Raw genomic sequence first — 21,796 nt, forward strand, 5'->3', positions numbered from 1 at the left:
TTATAACATTATACTAAATTAAAGATTAACATGATACAAACAGGATTTCAGCCTAACTCTGAAAGTTCTGTTATTTCTGGCAGCACATGATTTGATGTCACATCCTCCTAGAGTGGCTTGGGAAAACATGAAAAGAGTTCAGGTCCAATGACATCACCTAGAACTAGTTTTATAGAAGCAGGCTGAACAAAAGCAGTTTCTTGCATACACTTGTACAGCCCCTTGGCAATAGCCCTGACTCACTGGGCAACCTCTGCTGATTCACAATTTAGAGACTCGCTAAAATGCTGAGTCCCATCATTATAGATATGTGATGTGCCCCAGCCAATTACTCCAGTCAAACTTAAAAACAAAAACTTAAAAAATAATTTTTTAAAAGAGTAAATCAACACTCTTTTAAACCACAAATCAGCTACAGCAAGTTAACACCACAAATGTTTGCCCGAATCTGGCAGACAGGCTTTCTCAGCAAAGTCTCTGTGTGTGGATCACCCTTCCAGACTTGTTCCTAGGCATGCACAAGGGTGCTGTGTAGGTGGGTCTGCTGTCCCTTTAAGAGATGTACAAAAGAGGGAATTTCAGCAGGGGCTTATCTTCCCTGGCTTGACAAGTTGTCCTTGCTGAAATACCCTATTCTGTGCAAAGGGACAGGAGATCTGTCCTTTCCTCCCACCTGGTCGCCCTATGCACAGGGGGGAAACAACCCTGGCTTTCGTGACTAGGATGTTGTGGCTTGACCTAGAGGTGCTTGCACGTGAGCATGGCCAGTGCACTTGCAACTGCTCAAAATGATCTTCCTTTCTCCCTCCCCTCCTTAAAAGAGGAACATAAAACTTGGCACTCTGGGAAGCGCCACTCATCTGTTTTGCAAGGGTGATTCCATGTAGCCACCCCTGTCTCCATGCAATGTGGCCAACACCATTAGAGATAGTACGACTCCTTGGATATTCAAGAAGAGGGAAGGGGTTGGTGTGGAAAGGCAAGGGGAGGTCTTCCTGTACAGCACATTTCTGTTTCAGAATACCTCGGGGCTGCTGCTTCTGCTTTGAAAACAAACTTCTGCCTTTACTGAGTTTCTTCAAGATGATAAACAACAACAAAAAGATTGCTTACCACTCTGCTGTTGTCCCCCAATGCACCGCAGATTGACCCATCTTTTGACGAAATAGGCTGCAATGTGAAAGCCATCAGCTGCAACATAAAAACCAGGGCAGATTCACAAGTATCCTGCTACATTCACACAAACAGCTAAGGTTAACAAGATATTTATTGGATTAAAGGCTTCCACAGAAATGTACACAATTAAAAGGCTCCATGCCCTACCAATCTAATCCTAGGCATCAAAGCCAGGCTGAATAATAAACAATATGTACGTATCGTACAGTGCTTTGTAAGTGTCCCTACCAGTTAAGTCAGTATCACTTTCCCAGGAAGAGGCTACATCTTATTAACATGGCAGGGCAAAAGGAGAGAACCAATGCAGCTCTTCCTTGCACATTTGGAAGGCAGCACAGGCCCCACAGCGTATTCTGAGGCAGAGATGGGTTCATGCAGGGCCAGTGTGCCAAAGGAGGACTGGGCATTCACCTGAAGGCAGTTTCTACCCAGTAAACACTTGCAGATGAGAGGCTTGTATGGACAAATCTTATACCTTTACATTTGAGTGAGCACTCCGAACATTTGGGCTCAATGGTGTAATAAAAATATCCCAGGCTCCAGAAAAGAGGGAAGGTACAGGAGATACATGTCAATGCCATTGTTCCTTGGTTCTTGGTTCTCAAAGCACAATATGAGCCCTTCACAAATCAAAACAGGCAGCTGCCCGAGGGAGCAAACCATCCTTCCTAGTCAACATTCCATCTCTCAGATGGGCCAGAAGGCAGCGCACTAACCTGCTCCCTTCGCCAAAACTGTAATGTACCTGAAGACGCTATAACCTCCCTAGTAGGATCTGATGGCACTGTGAGCAAGTGGACAGCCATTTCTCCATAGCATTCTTTTCTTCAGCATTTTTGCTCTGGCCCTCACTCCTGAATGCTTGGAGAGGCTTAACCCACTTTTTGCTTTCAATGTAGACATGACTGCCTTGACAAGAGTTTGGAAACCACTGTTATAAAGTACAGTCCTTTGTGCATGCCTCATTCCACAGCCCTACACAAAGACATTCCGCCACATACCACAACTACTTTATACTTGAATGTCCTCTAAAGATTGAGATACGAAGCATTAAGCTACCATGAAGTGCAATAAAGATTTGGATGCAGACCATTTCCTTTATGGGATAGTTTCCATAAATAGGCAATTACGGCTAGCCATTTCCACAGTGGCACTTACAGCTATAATTAGAAAAATCAGTCACTTCAAGCATTTTATTCAGATACTGTAAACAATCCGTTGTTGTAGAGCAGAATGCCGTCCCATAAGGGGCGTAGCAAGGTTGGAGGGGGCCCAGAGACAAGATTTTAAAATGGGCCCCTTGCTGATATACACACACAAACACACTTCACAATATATCGTGCACTCACACTCACATCCCCATTATGAATACGGTGAATATCTGGTTCACACTGAATCTAGTTTTTTTACTCTCTGCTCCTGCCGATCTCCAAGAGACTCAACATAATTCATAGGGGGTGCAACATGGGCAGGTGGGGAGTCATGTGATGTTCCTCTGGGGGGCCCCGTGAAGCAGTGGGGCCCCAAGACGACTGCCTCCCCTTGCCTAATGGTAGTTACACCCCTGTGTCCCATGGCTATCTTCATATTAATGAAACATACCTTTTTGCAGACAGTTAAGCCTGTCCATGGGGAGTGACGAACTAAGAGCGCCATGCTTCCTGAATGGGCCCTTGTACCACTCAGTTCACACTATTCATATATTGTTGTTGTTATTGTTGCTGTTATTGTTGTTGTTTACACAGTCAGACAGGTGTTATTGACTAGTTTGTTTTATCCAGACATCGAGTCCTTCCCAAGGACCTGGGATGGCTGAATTTTTTTATCAATGTTGTTGCTGTTATTATTATAGATACCGTTGCAAAATATAGGCTGTTCCCAGTAAAGTTGCTTTTTGTAATTGGCTGATGGTGATTTCTGTGGCCGCTATGGTGATGAGGTGCTCTTCAAGGTCTTTTGGAACTGCACCCAGGGCGCCAATTACCACTGGGATTATTTTGGTCTTTTTCTGCTACAGCCTTTCAATTTCAATTTGTAGATCTTTGTATTTGGTGATTTTTTCTATTTCTTTTTCTTCTATTCTGCTATCACGTGATATTGCTATGTCGATTATTTTGACTTGTTTTTCTTTCTTCTCGACTACAGTTATATCTGGTGTATTGTGTGGCAGATGTTTGTCTGTTTGTAGTCTGAAGTCTCATAATATTTCTGCATCTTCATTTTCTACAACGTTTTCAATTTTGTGGTCTCACCAATCTTTGGCTACAGGTAGCTTGTATTTTTTGCAGATGTTCCAGTGTATCATCCCTGCTACTTTGTCATGCCTTTGTTTGTAGTCAGTCTGTGCAATCTTTTTACAACAGCTGATTAGGTGGTCCACTGTTTCATCTGCTTCTTTACAAAGGTGGCACTTGCTGTTTGTTGTTGATTTTTTGACTTTTGCTCTTGTTGCATTTGTTCTTAGTGCCTGTTCTTGTGCAGCCAATATTAAAGCCTTTGTTTCTTTCTTCAAGTTGCCATTCTTAAGCCATTTCCAGGTCTTGATGATGTTTGATTTTCCAGTTATATTGTACAAATATTGACCATGCAGTGGCTTATTTTTTCATTTTTCTGCTAGGTTCTTGACTTGTTCTTTCTTGTAGGCCTGCTTTCTTTCATTGGTGTTGAATAGTTTCTCGTTATTGGCTATATAAAGAATATAGTGCTTATATAGAGTGCTTATATAGACTATAAAGAATATAGTGCTTATATAGAAGCACTATATAAGTGCTTCTTCTTCACTGTCCTTGATATATTCTTCAAGGCCTCTTTTCTCCTCCTCTACTGTTTGATGGACTTGCAGCATTCCTCTTCCACCTGAGCTGCGAGGCAGGTATAGCCTATCTACATCACTGCGGGGGTGCCCAGCATGATTGATGGTCATGATTTTCCTGGTCTTACGATCTAGTGTCTCTAGCTCTGCCTGGGTCCACTCTATTATTCCTGCACTTTATCTGATAATAGGTATAGCCCAGGTTTTTAGGGCTTGTGTGGTGTTCCCGCCATTGAGTTTGGACTTTAGGATTTTTCTAACTCTCCTGATGTATTCACTTCCAATTTTTCTTTTAACTTCAGTGTGTGTGATGTTATCAGCCTGGAGAATGCCCAAGTATTTGTAAGGTTCTTTCTCTTCCAGGTTCTTGATCTTGCTTCCATTGGGCAGTTCTATTCCTTCTGTTTTTGTTATTTTCCCTCTGTTCATTATTAATGCAGCACACTTGTCTAGTTCAAACTCCATTGCTATATTGCTACTGAATATACGGACAGTGTTTAGCAGTGATTCGATTTCTGATTGGAACTTTCCATACAACTTCAGATCATCCATGTACAGCAGATGGTTGATTTGACTTGATGTTTTAGATGTTTGGTATCTGAGGCCTGTTTTGTTTAATATTTGTGAAAGTGGAGTCATGGCAATTACAAAACAATAGAGGGGATAGTGAGTCTCCTTGGAAAATACCTCTTCTAATGCCAACCTGTCCAAGTGTTTCGCCATTGATTGTAAACTGTGTACTCCATATGCTTATTGCTTTTTTTATATAAATATCTGAATGTTTTAGCTGACACCAGTTGTTTCTAAACATTTTAGTATCCATGTATGAGGCAATGAGTCGAAGGCCTTCTTGTAGTCAATCCATGCAACACTTAGATTTGTTTTTCTTCTCTTGCAGTTTTCTAAAATCATTTTGTCAATCAGCAGCTGGTCTTTTGTGCCTCTGGTGTTCGAGCAATTTCCTTTCTGTTCAACTGGAAGCTGTTTGTTAGTTAATAAGTGTTGCATTACTTCATCTGCTATTGTTCCAGTTAATAATCTGAACATGGTTGGCAGGCAGGTTATCGGTCTATAATTACTTGGAATTGCACCTTTTGCTGGGTCTTTCATGATGAGATGAGTTTTCCCAGTTGTTAACCATTGCTCAATATCACCTCCTTGAAAAATGTGATTTAGCTGTTTTGATAGTTGTTTATGAAGGCTTGTTAGGTGTTTAAGCCAAAAGCCATGCAGTTCATCGTCGCCTGGAGCAGTCCAATTTTTAATTTTCTTTGCTCTTTCACTAATTAATTCTGGTGTTATTATTAGATCTTGCATTTGTTGGTTACATTTTTCGACCTCTTTTACTCATCCTGCTTTTTTATTATAATCTATTGGATTGTCCCATACTTTCCCCCAGAATTGCACTGTTTCTTCTTTATTTGGTGTTTCTAAGTTTCTTGCAGTTTCTCCTTCTATGCTTTGGTAGAAACGTTTCTGATTCGACTGGAATTGGAGATTCTGCCTGTGTCTTGTAATTCTGGATTCATATCTGCTAATCTTCTTTGACATTGCTATTATTTGCTGCTTTATTATTTCCAGGACTTCTCTAATTTTCCTTGAATCTAGGTGGTATTTTTGGATCAGATACTGTTTGGTGTTTTCATTCTTCAGCTTCTTGTCTTTCATATCTTTCAATTTACAAGAATCTGATCTAAGCCTGACAATTTTATTTTCTAATCTAATCTTCCATTTAGGTGATGTACTACATCTTTTTTTACAGGTCCACTGATATATATCCGAGTTCTTGTGTTGTTATGGTTGCTGCACTGTACATTAGATGGTTTGTTTCTAGCAAATTATTGGTTGTTATTTCTGCAAGTGCAGCATTTACATCTTTTAATGCCTGAGCAAGTTGTTTTTTGGCAACTGTTTTTAGAGCCAAAAAAGCTTCAGATGTTCATCATGATCATAGCAGTAAAATGCTATTGTCACGCACGCTTATAGATCTAATTTGTACACTAAACGTTTAAAATTTTGGGTAGTCTGTTACAGGAGGGCTAAAAAAAAAATCTCTAGTAAATACACTACATTTCAGTTCGCTTCTATAAAGTGGGAGGAAGGCATATATAAACCTGCACCACAAGAAAGGCCTCCACTGAAAGTTGGAACTCATTCAAATGATACAAATTTCACTTGGAAAAGTGCCTTAGAAATGACAACTACAGACAAAGGGCTTCATCACTACGTTCACACCCTGTGGTTAGAGATTAGAAATAAAAATTAGGCAGCCGCTGATCAGCTGCCTCGCCCTCCATCTTTAGTGTGTTTCATGACTTAACTGAAAAGACCCTGAATACAGAAGACTGACATCAGCAGGAATTTCAGTTCAAAAGGACAAATTCCAGAGGGGTAGCCATGTGAAGCTGCAGCAGCAAACACAACCAAACATCTTGTGGCACCTTAAAGACCAACCAGTTATTGGTGGCATATGCCACTGTCAGCCAGAGTGAGTTTGGGCGGGTACATGAACTGTTCAATAAAGCGACCCACCCTGACGATCACTTTATGCATTTGACAAAGTAAGTTCTGGCTCTTGAAAATGCGTGCCACTATAAATTAGTTAATCTTTAAGATGCAAAACCAAGACTTTTTGAAGTTTAAACTTTCATTTCTTTAGTTAAACAATGGTCCTACATATAAACCCTATTCAGACACAATCTCCCCCTGCTCACACGCAGCAGCAAGCATGCAAAGGGCAAGTGGGAGTGTGATGGCTAGTCATCCCCCCGCCACACATGCCCTTGTGCCCACTGCCCCCAGAGGCTGTGTTCAGCATTAATCTGAAAGGGGCAGAGCTAAAGACAGGGGAGGGCTTCAAATTGCATGGAGACAGGAGAAACCATCACCTTTTTCTAGACAAAGGTTGACCACGCAGCCACTGGGGAGTGTGGTGTCAGGATGTGTGGCTAGCGGGGATGTGCCTATTTCCCCCTCAAGTATTTATTATTTATTTAAAATATGTATACCCCACCCCTCCACTGCACTACTGCTCGGGGCGGCTCACAACAATAAGGTAGACACAGATACAATAAAAAGTAATACAATTAACTAATTTTTGTTAAAGAAGTCCGATTAAAAACCACAATTATTAGATTCAAATTAAAACTGAAAATTATAAACAGCTAAAGAACCTACCAGATATAACAAAACAATAATGGAGCATTAAAAGGCCTCTTTTGAGATTTTTTTTTTAAAAACAGGGAGGGAGCATGGCGAAGCACTGCACTGAACACGATACTTGGTCTGAACAGGGGGACAGTTGCTATGGCAAGTTGTGGTGCTGATATGCGGATTCATACTAGTAAGGAAATCACATGCATCGTCTTTTTTAAAAGGCTGTTAGCTTGACTGTTTACAATCAAGAAAGCCAGGCAGAAAGAAAAAGGTGTTCAGTAGCAAAAAACCAAAACAAAAAACCCACATTTTCCACCCAATAAAGTCCTTTTAAAAATGCAGATGAAGCTCAGTGTTGTAAGTAGTAATGTTTTAGTGCAAGTAAAGTATTTTGAAGGAAGCGGTAATTTAACCTCCTTCCATATACTTCACAATCCCAGGACTCAACGGAAATATCATATACACCCTTTTCTGTTAAACTACCCAGCAACACGTGTTGACTATAGAAGTTACAATCCAGTCAATTTTAGCATCAGTGAGGCTGCCAATAAGAGTCTGTGGTACAGTGTACAGCAGTAGAAAGCTGTCTCCCACGGCTATTAAAGACCATTCACCTGGGAGCCTGGGAAAATGCCTTTAAGCTGCTGAGTTATCTGGAGTAGCCTGGCAGGTGTTCACTTCCCAGCAAAATCTGGCACCTGAATAGCCCTATTACTGAATTCAGCAAGTCTTCTCCAAAACCACAAGACAGGTCTAAGGAGGCCCACTGATCTCCACATGTTTTTGTACCCGACACTCCCATGTTTCAAATCAGAATGCTTTTTTAATGCTCTTTTCAAAAACACTGACCCCTTACAATCAGCTATTTTATTTTTCAGACACCCTGTTCTTTGCTTCTCCGATATGCTTTGAAATGTTATTTTTCTATGCTGCAGGTACTGCAACGCTAATATCTAAAACAGCAGATAAAATGGAAACCATATTTTTTTAAATGAGAAGCACAGTAGAAAAGACAGTGGGTTGGAACAGAAGATCATGAAGGTGCTGAAAGTCATACTTGATTGTTCAATCTGGTGCAATTAAAAAAGGAAGCATAAAATTCCAGTAAAATTTATTAGCCCACAAAGTTTAGAAGTAACCCAAATGGTTAATTTTACTAGTATATTTCATTTTCAGTGCTTTCAATTATATATAATCCCTTAATTATCTTATTCACGCAATATTTCAACACCAAGCTTGGAGCTATAGAAAAATGCTTTCATTCAAATTCTGTTAGTCCTTGTAAAAATTCCAGAGCAAGTCGAACATCCAAGAAATTTCATCTCCATCTCTCCTATCTAGACAGATAGAGAAGATGTAGAAGGTAGATATGTGGAAGAAAGCATGCAATATAATGCATTGATATTATAGATTGCATGGAAGAAAGCATGTCGTTTCACCAGTTTATGAATACTGAGAATGGATTCTGGGGCATGCATCTTCTTCCCCCTCTCTTCAATGCCACATAGGAATGCCTCTGTCACCACTGCCAGGCTTGATAGCATAGTCTGTGAGTGCTGAGCACCCACCCTTAGATGGGTGGGGAGGCATCATATTGTCCTACGTCCCATATGGCTACATGTCTTGGACTGCCCGTTCTCACAAACAGAAGATGAGTTAGTAAAACCTGTTCCTGGACTATACCTCTTCAGATTGCAGGTGGAGATCACATGACTGAATGCTCTTCCATTCCAAATAAATAAATGAAATCCATCTGCAGAGAAAACAAGCATGCCAGGGAGAAGGCTAGGTGGGAACGCTTTCCTCTAACACCTAATTTTCCATCAGGTGAGCTCTCACCTGCAATCAGAAATGGTATAGTCCAGAAACCTGGTTTGCCACCTCATCTGTTGTGGTGAGAACTAGGACTAGAATTTGGAAAGGTAAAGCAAGGAGATTAATTGCCCTAGTTTCCAAGAAGTTAGCCCTGTAATCATATCATCAGAACAGCTACACTGCAGCAACTACAGCGCACAAATTGTTGTTATTTCTCTAGCACCATCATTGTTTACTTTTTACAGAGTGACCTAAGCAAAGCAGGTGGTCCCTGTCCCAAGGAACTTGCATCCTAAATGCTGGCAGTGGGGGAGACAAGAGGAACAGGGGACGAATATGCACAAATGCAAGTTACATGATGTGCTTAGATTTAGGAAGAGGACGGAGGGATTAATTTCCAACTCTCGTCAGAAATACAATTTCAGTGCTGCAATTTGGAGCATGAATAAATGTTATAATTCTAACATATCTTTTATTGCTTAGGTGCCTCAATATTTCCTATTGTCCCATGTATAGGTGCCTGGAATTTGCCCAGCCTCACTTATAATGGTCAAAACCTACTGCTTGCTGTATAACAGAGACAGAAATAACTGAGACAGTTGTGACTTAATATTAGGCTATGTTCTGAGAATTAAGAAGCCCATATACCAACGAAAACATTACAATAGAAATGTAAAAGCAGGTCTTGCAGAGAACTGGCTGCCAGCTGCCACACAATACAAATGGACAACAAATTTCTAAGGCTGCCATTCTACGCACACTTACTTGGATATATGCTCCCCTGAGCTGAGGGGGGCTTACTTTCAAGTACATATGCAAAAAATCAAACAGGCACTGAACTGCTCCAGCTGAAGATATTCTAAAGAACAGATTATGTGAGACGCTGCTCTGACAACATATTCATTTGCATTGGTGCTAGGAGCCTGGCTTCAGTCTGGCAAATTCTACACCCCCAGCCCCACACCCCCTTTCTTGCAGAGTTACGCCATGCCATGGGCTTAAGTGGAAACAGGGAGGGAAACATTATGTGAGACAGGATCCCAGGAGCCACTAAAGCAGTGTAGGCCTGTGTACAGACAAGATCTTACACTTCTGTTTTAGGGAGGTTGGAGGGTTTTCTAATAGGCAGGGATGTTGCTTTAGCTGCACCAGTGAGAAGAACCTCTTACATGCCATGCGTACAGCATGCAGCCGCAGATCAATGGGAGGAAAAACACACTTGAGGGAACCAGGACAGGCTGCAGTTAAATATCATCACTATTCAAATTTTAGGGGGGGGGGAACCACCAATTTTTATCAATTCTGTCAACTTCAACTTTCTTCCCTTGCCATCAGAGGCACTCTTACCCCTGGAACTTGGGGCCCTGGTATGTGGCCTCCAAGGTCCAGGGGGGGCTTCTGCCACCACCCGCCCAGCCACTGCCCCATGGCACAGAAAAATTCAATAATTCTAGCTGCCATGTACGTGGCCAGGGGTGGGGGTGGTGAGCTGCGCAGGCCTCCCCCACCCCCGTGGTGGTGGTGGCAGCAGGCAGAGTGGGAGTGGCTGCTGGGCCTGACCATTCAGCCAGTGGCCCTTGAGAACTGCGAGGCGCTCCAGCGCGCCTGTGCAGTTAGAACAGAATGTCGCAAGCCGCAGTTCTCAAGAACGACCCAACTTGAGAGATCCTCCGTGAATAGGCATGGCCGCTGCTTCCTCTTTTATACCACCTGTCCTGAGAGAAAGAAAGAGGTGTCTTTCCAAGGGTCTGCGGAGAGAGAGAAAGTGAGCTGGGCTGAACGGCCAGGCCCAGCAGCTGTTCCCGCTCCCTCCACTGCCACCACGGGGGTGGGGGAGGCCTGTGACGTTCTTGGCACCACAGTATGGTGTGGCAGGGCAGTGGCAGCATTCTTCTGGGGAGGCCCTCCATGGAAGGCCTTCGAAAAAGGCAGGTTCCCTTTTAAAAAAAACTTTGACTTTTTTTTTACTCGTGGCGAGGGCATCCGTGCTGGCGGGGTGGAGGGGTGGGTGGGGGGACTCCAAAGCTCTTCAGGTCTGGGCACCAAAATTACCTAGGTGTGCCCCTGCTTGCCATGGATCCTCGAACATGCTCACAAGCAACACAGCTATACTACCTTTAGAAACTGTGTACAAATCTAAGATGAAGCCCTTTCTGTTATTCCATCTGTGTCCCATTCGTCTGCAGTTAACATTTAAATAAACTGGAAATGCTTGTGTTATTAAGCATCACATCAGAGTTTAGAGATAAGAAAGCTACACCTCCTTTACAGTGCTTTCCTCCCACTTGTTTTGTTGGTTTTATAGTTCTTTTCCTTCCCTCCCCCCCCCCCCCCACCCCAATCCTCTCCCTTGTCACCATGTCAGGCTACTTCCCTTGCTATTTAAGTCCTGATGCTGGAAAACATCACACATATGCTTAATTTTAGAGGCCAAGATGTTCTAATGCCCTATTAAAAATGCAACAGTGTTTGTTTTCAAAGATCATATCTGACCACAACACAGGAGAAAGACTAATATGCAAGAACTAAAATACATAACTTTAAGTGCTACACAATATCTTGCAGCTTTGTTTTTAACTGAGCGGAATGTTATAACAATAAATGCAAGCATCTTCAAGGAGGCATGTTCTCAGAAGCAGACACAACTCCACACCCTTGTATTATAGTCAGTATATTTTCCACACAAGGCAAAATTCAGTTTATCTTCTAAAGTGAGGAAAGAATAGCCTTCACTACTGTCTTTCCTAGAATACAAACAATATACTGCCTCAGTTTCTCTCTCTCCGCAGACCCTTGAAAGCACACCTCTTTCTTTCTCTCAAGACAGGTGGTATAAAAGAGGAAGCAGCGGCCATGCCTATTCATGGAAGATCTACTACAAGTTGGGTAGTTCTTGTCTCTCTAGCCACACTACAGACATTCAGCAGAACTCTTCTGCCCCACACCCACTGTAGACGGTATTCTTCATGGCAAGGCCCATGAGCCAATGGCAGCTTCCATCAACTTTAAGTGCAGGTCCTCATCTAACTGTTTATTAGGCCTGTGTGAGTTTCAGTTGAAGTCAAGTACTCCATGCAGTCCTCCTGGAACTGCATAGAGGCAACTCTTCCCACTGGGTTGTGGGAAGAGTGCTGTTGGGCACTGTTCACATAGAGATATGAATATCTTCACAGAGAGATATGAATGTTAACAGTATAGAAATGTGAATGATTAAATGAGCAAAGAAATAAAAGAGAACTCATGAGCCCCAGCACCCCTCTTGGAAGGCATGCATGTTGAGAACTGTAGTCCTTTCCAGCACTTTCACCACATACCTCCATGGGAAAAACACTGAAGAGGACTACACATCCCAGTGCTCCATGCATGTCTTCCAAGATGGCACTGGGGCTCAACAGGGCTCCACTTCTCTTTAAAAGGCCTCATTGACACTGGGGGAAATGTAGCACTACATGGAGGTCAGCGCAGTGGAAAATGACTCTCAATTGAAGATTATTCACCAGAACAGCCCCCTGCTTGAAAAATAGTGAAGATCACTGCTCTAAGAGCTCCCTCACATGCTAACCCAAAATATTCCCTGATCTCATGTAATCCTCTCTCAAGCTCATAATACAAAATATTCCTTCCAGATAAACTGGAAAGAAGCAGAGAACTTTGTGTGGGGACTGAGTCTTCTGCAAGAGGAAGGACAGTCATGCTTCTTTTCAAAACAAAAAAAGACTGGACAAACAGGAGCTCCAGGATAGGTGAAAGGAAGTACTGACAATTTGTTGCTTTTTTGGAAAAATAACTGAAATGCCATGTTTAGAAAAGCTCTGGTAGTAGGCAACTGGTAGTTTATGGGCCAAATCCAGCTCACCATCTGGCACACTGTTCATTCATGCTATACCAGTTGCTATTCGTCTACAAACAAACATAACATAATAAAACAAACAAACAAACCCTTTTAGCCTCAGCTAAATTGTTGTAGGTGGTTTCATGTTGTTTAGAAACGTTCTGAACCTCGGCCAGCTAGAAATAAAGGTGTGCATGGACCGTTCACAGCAGTTCAGTCCAAATTTGAACTGAAACGCCGCTCCATGAACCAGTTCAGTCACACCAACTGGCTGGGCCAGTCGAACCAATGAACCAGCTCAAAACTGTTTGAAGCGGTTTGCAATCAAACCGCTTGAACCAGCCCAGTTCATGATGGATTGGTTTGATTGTGACCAGTCTGTGCACACCCTTAGAAGTCTAGGGCAAATCAACAAAGTAGCAAGCAAGTAACAAGTAGTAGGGTAGAACTGAGACCCATGTTCCTGTGCTCGGCCAGTGTGCCTCACCGGGTAATTTAGCTTTCACTCACCAATTACAACACAGGTAGAACACGGTTTTTGATAGTGTGAATGACCTCACGGTCTTCCCCCATTACACCCATGACACCAAAAAATATGGACAACGGTTTTTCAGCAGGCAGAATGATAATGTTGGCCTGGCCCAATGACTGTACTCCCATCTAAGCCAACCTACTGTAAACAAGCAATGAGCACTTCTCATAAACTTTGGCTCTCTCTTTTTAAAATTATTTTATTTTTACATTTTATATCCCTCTCTTCCTCCAAGGAGCCCAGAGTGGTGTACTACATACTTAGGTTTCTCCTCACAACAACCCTGTGAAGTAGGTTAGGCTGAGAGAGAAGTGACTGGCCCAGAGTCACCCAGCTAGTATCATGGCTGAATGGGGATTTGAACCTGGGTCCAGCACTCTAACCACACTCTTCAAGGAGTGCACCCTGTATCTGATGGATACTACAGAATTCAGTACTCAGTGATAACTGAGGCAATTCAGTACTCAAAATGTTATATAAAACACACTACAAATTTATTTTTATAAGAAGCTCCTACCTATCAAAGACAAAGGATTAGCATATTCCATTTGCTTCAACTGGTCATGCCGTTTATGAGCTTTTAGGTACTGCTTCACTCTTGAATCAACTGTGTCTTTTAGTAGCATACAGACTTCCTGGAAAAGAATTCATTTTCAGGTAGATTTAATATATTTTACAATTTTATTTTAAATCAATTTTATTAAAAATATTAAAATTTTATTTTAAATCAAGCACAAGCTCTTCAACTTATTTGTAACATAGCGTTACAATAGTGTTCTTTGAGAGCTTGCATGTCCAAGCAAATAAGAAAAATATCATAGGCTACATTTTAAAGCTTGCTTTGAACGGAAGCTTGAAAGCAATATAACTTATTTTCAAGTAAATTTTATTTATTTTTCACAGACCCGCATTAACTGGACACTGTATATAAATCAAAATAAAGACATTAGATGAGCCACTTTTGGAAGGGCGGTATAGAAATCAAATCAATAAATAGATCTCAGGCTGCTAATCTAAAAAACTAAACACAAGAGAGAAGGGAAGTGGAGGGGGGGAAAGGAAAGGACTAATACCATTAATACCATTAATAACATTAATAATTAATAACCCTATTTCCTCACAGTCAGGTTAAAAAATCCAATAAGATAAAATTTACCATTATTAAAAAAATTATTATTTAATAAATTTAATTTGTTTTAATTTTTAAAATTTACCCCACCCCCCCACCCCAATGGTCATTTTGTGTGCTGCTATGAAATTTAGGAATAGGCAAGACAAGCATAATCCTGCAGCTGGGATGGGTAATGGTGAAGCAAAGAGAAGAGAACAAGCAAGGGACTAGATACTCCTTGTGCTGCAGTAGCACAAATCAGTGGCGGAGGCGATGCAGCAGCAGATGTCTTTTAGAGCATGAATGTCATTAATACTTCGGTATTAATGCCGAATCTGAAATTGGCTCATCAATTCAACACAGCTTATCGTTTTAATCAACAGATTACCAAGAAAACCTCCAATGGTCTAAAGAGAGATAAGACACCAGAGCAGCATGCCAGAACAGATAGTGATCAGGAACAATATATTAACAATTTAAATAAGCCAATGTATTCTAATACTTTTTAGTTATGTGTTTTCAAAGTGCTGATTATTTGGATTTACCTCTTTCTTTTTATTAGGAAACCACGTAGTGTCCTTACTGGAGTCTTGTGGCATAATATGGAAATCCACCAGGACTGCAAACTTCCCACACTTGAGGTGAAGAGAAGAAAGAGAGAGAAAGAGAGAGAATAAAACAGTCTGGTGAAATATCTGAAAACAATTTTACCACTGAAGATGGGAGTTGGCAAAATGACCAAGAGATTTTTCAATCACATTGCATGTATACAATATTTTACATAAACAGAAGTTAGCCTAGGCCTTCAATCCTCCTGCAGATGTTGGCCTACAATTCCCCTCATCCCTGACTATTGGCCACTGTGGCTGAAGATGCTGGGAGTTGTAGTCCAAAAACATCTGGAGTGCCACAGTTGAACAGCCCTGCTCAAGGCAAATGGGAGTTACTGATTTTCAAAGTTAGGTCATGCATGACTGAAGATGCCCTAAGATATAATATAGGCTCATAGGACTTGCCCTCTAAAGATACCAAAAGATCTTTAAGCCTTTACTAAAACCTAATCAATGTAAACATCAACAACGTATTAGCTGGGTTGCAAAGGTTTTAACATTAAAATGTAGCTCAATTAATGACACCCAATTCACACCATCTTTACATTCTAAACAAACTGATGAAGTCTATTTAAAGACCAATATAACTGTGTGACATTTCACAACAAAGTTATCAAACTATTTACATAATGACTAAATATCATTGCTGCCCCACAGAACAGAGTAGTATGGGATAGTAGTTGAAAGATTTTAGACTAGTTCAGACAACACTTCACCCACCAGCCAATAACAGGTGATGAGGACATGTGCACGCCATGAGTGCACACATTCTCTGCCCCATTCTTGACTTTTCCTTAATCATGTCTGGTGGGGAGGGCAGGTGATTTTTCTAAACCACTCCTCTCTACACACAGCTCAAGTGCCAATACTGTTTAAGCCATGTGTAGATGAGTGATAGAGATTTTAAGTCTAAGATCTGGATAAATTTAAATTTTATTCTGACAAACAAATGAGACAATGGAGGTTCAAAAGTTCACAGGAGTTCAGATTTTTCAGAATTGAGACAAGAACCATAAGGATGCCAAGCTGGAAATTTCCTGAAGATGGGTGCTGTCAAAACACATTCAGTTCATATGCAGATAGTCTGGGATTTTTGCTATTGATGACTTTTCAGTGAAGATTTGTTTGTGTTCCATTAATTAATTTGTGCAGAGTAGAAAATGTGTACAACAAGCATTTTATAAGTACTATTTATAGAAAGCTTGTCATATAAACCTTTTACTTTCTGCACAATTTAAGTTTTTGAAAAAATCACATAGGTCTTCACAGTAATAGGCCAATCAAGTTTTAATCAAGCATTCCAGCAGTATACGAGCAGACAAGCTTCATTCATTCTGCCAAGTTGCTCTTCCCCTAATGCATACTCTGTTACTACAAGAAAAACAGCAGTAAACAGAAGGCGGTGATTAGGGATGGATGTTCCCACCTTTATAACCTGGCTGTGTTCTGAAACATTCACATGCATTACTGAGCACAGCCAGCATATATTTTAACCTTTTAATAAGAAACGACTGAAAGGGAAGTAAAGAAATGCTGTCCCTTGCTATCACACTACTCTCCAAGTCAGCCAAAACTCAGATGAAAACAAAGATCCAGAGTCTAAAATGGGGGCAAGGAATAGGAATATTAATGTTGCCAGATGCAATGGATATCCTTTCACTCAACATCTCACAAAACTCACAAAACGTTGGTTGGATTCCCTAATGGGTGCCAGTTCTGTTGCTGGCAGAACTCTTGATCATGATATGAGGTGGGCCCGCCAGCATAAACATCTCACAAGTGCAGGCTAGTTAAGCATTATCAGCTGGAAGAACTATAGGTGTGTTTAAACGGTTATAAAGTTCTCATATCAGTCAGAAAGATTAAACAATATTTTTAGCTAAATCTTAAACGTAATACAGCATACTAGTTAAAGGAAATGCAAAGCAATGCAGCTGTTTCCCTATTACTGCAGGGCAACATATCAGATCAATACATGTGCAGAATTAACAAGACGAACACTGGTTTCGTGAAACATAATTCTTCACATGTTTCCAAGATTAAATATAATATCTCATTTCTTTTTTATATATCCACATAATAGAATAGGATAACATTGCAGCAACTGCCATTAAACGTTTAACGACATTTAAAGTTCCCAGTTCCATTCTGTGCTAAGGACTCGGTAGAGATTTTTCAGGAATGCTTTATCTCATCAAATTAAAAAACATGAAAAGTTTTAGTACAGCAGTCATCTGTAAATTCTTTATTCTCTGGAAGAAAACAGAAGGCAGGCTTTTGATAAACAGATCAAAGCATTCTACTCTTTCAGTGAGTGATACCTATAACACAGGAGACCTGGCAAACTGATTTCACAATGACTCAGTTGTAAGGATGTATTCCACCTATTGATACAATATTTCTAGCATTTGAATTAACTTAAGGACTTTTAAGTGACCTTAAATAATTCTGTACTGGCCCACTCAAGCGCCAAAGAATAGGAAATATGGATGCAGAGGCTACAACAGGACTAGCATATTTATATACCACTTTTAAACAAAAGTGCTCAAAGCAGCTTACAAAGAAACAACAAACAATAAACAAAGAAGATGAACTAGCCAAAAGACTATTTTGGGATCAGTGTATTTGTTCTGTCACTATCAGATTTGCAGATGACAAGAAGTTGGGGGAGGGGAAATAGTTATTATTTCTTGTTTACACAGACAGGTGTTATTGACTGGTTTGTTTTATCCAGACATCAAGTCCTACTCAAAGACCTGGGATGGCTGAATTTTATTATTATTGTTGTTGTTGTTGTTGTTGTTGTTATTGTTATTATAGATTGTTGTTGTTATTATAGATATCATCGCAAAATATAGGCGGTTCCCAGTAAAGCTGCTTTTTGTAATTCACTGATGGTGATTTCTGTGGTCCCTAAGGTGTTGAGGTGCTCTTCAAGTTGTTTTGGATATGCACCTAGGGCGCCAATTACTACTGGGATTATTTTGGGCTTCTACTGCCAAAGACTTTCAATTTCAATTTGTAGATCTTTGAATTTGGTGATTTTTTCTATTTCTTTTTCTTCTATTCTGCTATCACCTGATGTTGCTATGTCGATTATTTTAACTTGTTTTTCTTTCTTCTAGACTACAGGAATATCTGGTGTATTGTGTGGCAAATGTTTGTCTGTTTGTAGTCAAAAGTCCCATAATATTTTTGCATCTTCATTTTCTACAACTTTTTCAATTTTGTGGTCCCACCCAATCTTTGGCTACAGGTAGCTTGTATTTTTTGCAGATGTTCCAGTGTATCATCCCTGCTACCTTGTCACGCCTTTGTTTGTAGTCAGTCTGTGCAATCTTTTTATAACAGCTGATTAGGTGGTCCACTGTTTCATCTGCTTCTTTACAAAGGCAGCACTTGCTGTTTGTTGTTGATTTTTTGACTTTTGCTCTTATTGCATTTGTTCTTAGTGCCTGTTCTTGTGCAGCCAGTATTAAACCCTCTGTTTCTTTCTTCAAGTTGCCATTATTAAGCCATTTCCAGGTCTTGGTGATGTCTGATTTTCCACTTATATTGTACAAATATTGACCATGCAGTGGCTTATTTTTTCATTTTTCTGCTAGGTTCTTGACTTGTTCTTTCTTGTAGGCCTGCTTTCTTTCATTGGTGTTGAATAGTTTCGCGTTATTGATCATTTTAAGTCCATCTTCTTCACTGCCCTTGATATATTCTTCAAGGCCTCTTTTCTCCTCCTCTGCTGTTTGATGGACTTGCAGCATTCCTCTTCCACCTGAGCTGCAAGGCAGGTATAGCCTATCGACATCACTGCGGGGGTGCAGAGCATGATTGATGGTCATGATTTTCCTGGTCTTACGATCCAGCATCTCTAGTTCTGCCTGGGTCCAGTCTATTATTCCTGCAGTGTATCTGATAACAGGTATAGCCCAGGTGTTTATGGCTTGTATGGTGTTCCCGCCATTGAGTTTGGACTTGAGGATTTTTCTAATTCTCCTGATGTATTCACTTCCAATTTTTCTTTTAACTTCAGTGTGTGCGATGTTATCAGCCTGGAGAATGCCCAAGTATTTGTAAGGTTCTTTCTCTTCCAGGTTCTTGATCTTGCTTCCATTGGGCAGTTCTGTTCCTTCTGTATTTGTTATTTTTCCTCTGTTCATTATTAATGCAGCACACTTGTCTAGTCCAAACTCCATTGCTATATCGATACAGAATATACGGACAGTGTTTAGCAGTGATTCAATTTCTGACTGGGACTTTGCATACAACTTCAGATTGTCCATGTACAGCAGATGGTTTATTTTACTTGATGTTTTAGATGTTTGGTATCCGAGGCCTGTTTTGTTTAGTATGCTTGCATGCAAGTTAGGCACATAAGAACAGCCCTGCTGGATCAAGCACAAGGCCTATTTAGTCCAGCACCCAGTTTCACAAAGTGGCCTACCAAATGCCTCTGGGAAGCCCACAGGCAAGAGCTGTGGGCATGCCCTCTCTCTTACTGTTGCTCCCCTGCAACAGGTATTTAGTAGGAGTGTGCAAACCAGTTTGGAACCGAACCAGTTTGACAGTTTGGGATTAAGCTGAACCACCCCCGGTTCGGCTCGACCCTGGACTGAACCTCCCCTGGCTTTTCAGGGGTTCATGGACCAAAAAGTAATAAATAATAATAATAATAATAATAATAATAATAATAATAATAATAGCACCTCAACACCATAGGGGCCACAGAAATCACCATCAGCCAATTACAAAAAGCAGCTTTACTCGGAACAGCCTATATTCTGCGACGATATCTATAACAACTGACAATAAAATTCAGCCATCCCAGGTCCTTGGGAAGGACTCGATGTCTGGATAAAACAAACCAATCAATGACACCTGTCTGACTGTGTAAACAAGAAATAATAATAATAAAATTTCCAACTTACTCCTCCTTGGGGCTTCTCCAAGATGGTGTGCATGCACGTGTGTGTGTGTGTGTGTGTGTGTGTGTGTGTGTGTGTGTGTGTGTCTGTGGAGCTTCATGACCCGCATCATGACCCGCCACGCAGGGGCCATTTGCGCATACACGGTGGCCTCCAAAAAGCCAGGGAAAAGGACCAGAAAAGGCTGAAGACCGTCTGTACCAGGCAATACCTGAAATAATGGATGTCAGCAGGGGGAGGGGAAACCTCAGCGGACACACACACCCCACGCTGCCTCAGAGAAGCCGAGGAGGAAGCCAAGGCGGGGGGTAAGTTGGGGGAATTAATATTTGTTTTAGCATTTTGGTCCATGACAAACCGAACCGGGGGGGGGGGTCGAGGGGGTGCTGGACCAAACTGGCCCAGTTCAGACTAGAACTAAACTGGGCCAGCCGATTCCGTGCACACCCCTAGTATTTAGAGGCATTGCTCCTGAGGCTGGAGTTGGTCTATAGCCACCAGACTAATAGCCATTGATAGACCTGTCCTCCATGAATTTATCTAAACCCCTCCTAAAGCCATCCAGGCTTCTGGCAATCACCACATCCTATGGCAGAGAATTCCACAAGCTGATTATGTATTGTGTGAAAAAGTACTTCCTTTTGTTGGTCCTAAATTTCTGGGCAATCCATTTCATTGAATGACCCCTGATTCTGATGTTATGAGAGAAAGAGAAAAACTTCTCTCTATCCTCTTTCTCCACACCATGCATGATTTTATAGACCTCTATCATGTCTCCTCTCAGTCGTCTTTTTTCTAAACTAAAAGGCCCCAGTCGAATTCTATAATGTCCTTTCTGGGGTATGGTAATCAGAACTGTACGCAGTACTCTAAATGTGGCCGTACCATAGTTTTGTATAAGGGCATTATAATATTAGCAGTTTTATTTTCAACCCCCTTCCTAACGATTCCAAGCATGGAATTGGCCTTTTTCACAGCTGCTGCACATTGACTCGACACTTTCAATGAGCTGTCCACCACAACCCCAAGATCTCTCTCCTGCTCAGTCACTGACAGCTCAGACCCCATTAGAGTATAAATGCAGTTGCGTATAAGTACTTTGGCTAGTACTTTTGCTCAGGGTTCCAAGAGTTGCCCTCTACACACTTCCACAGGCTTCCATTTTAGTGCCAAGCAGCAATTTACACATTGTTCAGACTCAGAGCAGGTCTTTGTGTGATTTTTGCAGTGCTACCTTAAGTGGCGCAGTGGGGAAATGCTTGACTAACAATCCCTGCTGCCACTATATTGGGCAGCAGAGATAAAGGAAGATGCTGAAAGGCATCATCTCATATTGCATGGGAGGAAGCAATGGTAAACTCCTCCTGAACTCTACCAAAGAAAACTACAGGGCTCTGTGGGTGCCAGGAGTCAAAACAGACTTGATGGCATACTTTACCTTAACTTTACCTACGAGCCAGCTCTTGCTTTCTCAAGAAGAACAAATTACTACTTTTCTGGTGAACTGGGGAAAGGGCTGATATTTTTCAGAAAGTAATAGCTGGCTGGCAGGCAGCACTACAAGAATCACATAAGGACCCTGCTCTGTGCCTCAGAGTATGAATGTATGCTAAGAAGACAGAAGCCCAAGGGGGTGTCTGGAGGGTGAGTAAACTCAAGCTTTAGTTGTGTGTAAGTTTCTCACATCATATAGTCTATTGCCATTTGGAAAGAATCATAGTCAGGTTGCAGACATTTCCTAAATCATCATTTCAAAATTGCTGTACTACAGAGAGAACCTCCAGCATGTCATTTACCTGCAACGCTTTTTTCTATTCCGTCCCTCTTTT

At 41.2% G+C, this 21,796-nt stretch overlaps 1 protein-coding gene across 6 annotated transcripts in view; it reads right to left on the reverse strand.

Moving 5' to 3' along the window:
• SLX4IP (SLX4 interacting protein) overlaps positions 1-21,796 on the reverse strand; it is a 123,135-nt gene that overhangs the window by 38,061 nt on the left and 63,278 nt on the right. For all 6 annotated transcript variants that reach the window (XM_053285796.1, XM_053285795.1, XM_053285797.1 and 3 more), the window contains 3 exons: positions 14,980-15,069; positions 13,841-13,958; positions 1,114-1,191 (listed from right to left, as the gene is read on the reverse strand). In XM_053285796.1, the coding sequence (XP_053141771.1) occupies positions 1,114-1,191; positions 13,841-13,958; positions 14,980-15,069 (286 nt within the window). The remainder of the gene's footprint in view (positions 1-1,113; positions 1,192-13,840; positions 13,959-14,979; positions 15,070-21,796) is intronic.

The sequence above is a fragment of the Hemicordylus capensis genome, chromosome 1, assembly GCF_027244095.1.
Source record: "Hemicordylus capensis ecotype Gifberg chromosome 1, rHemCap1.1.pri, whole genome shotgun sequence".
NCBI classification, from domain to species: Eukaryota; Metazoa; Chordata; class Lepidosauria; order Squamata; family Cordylidae; genus Hemicordylus; species Hemicordylus capensis.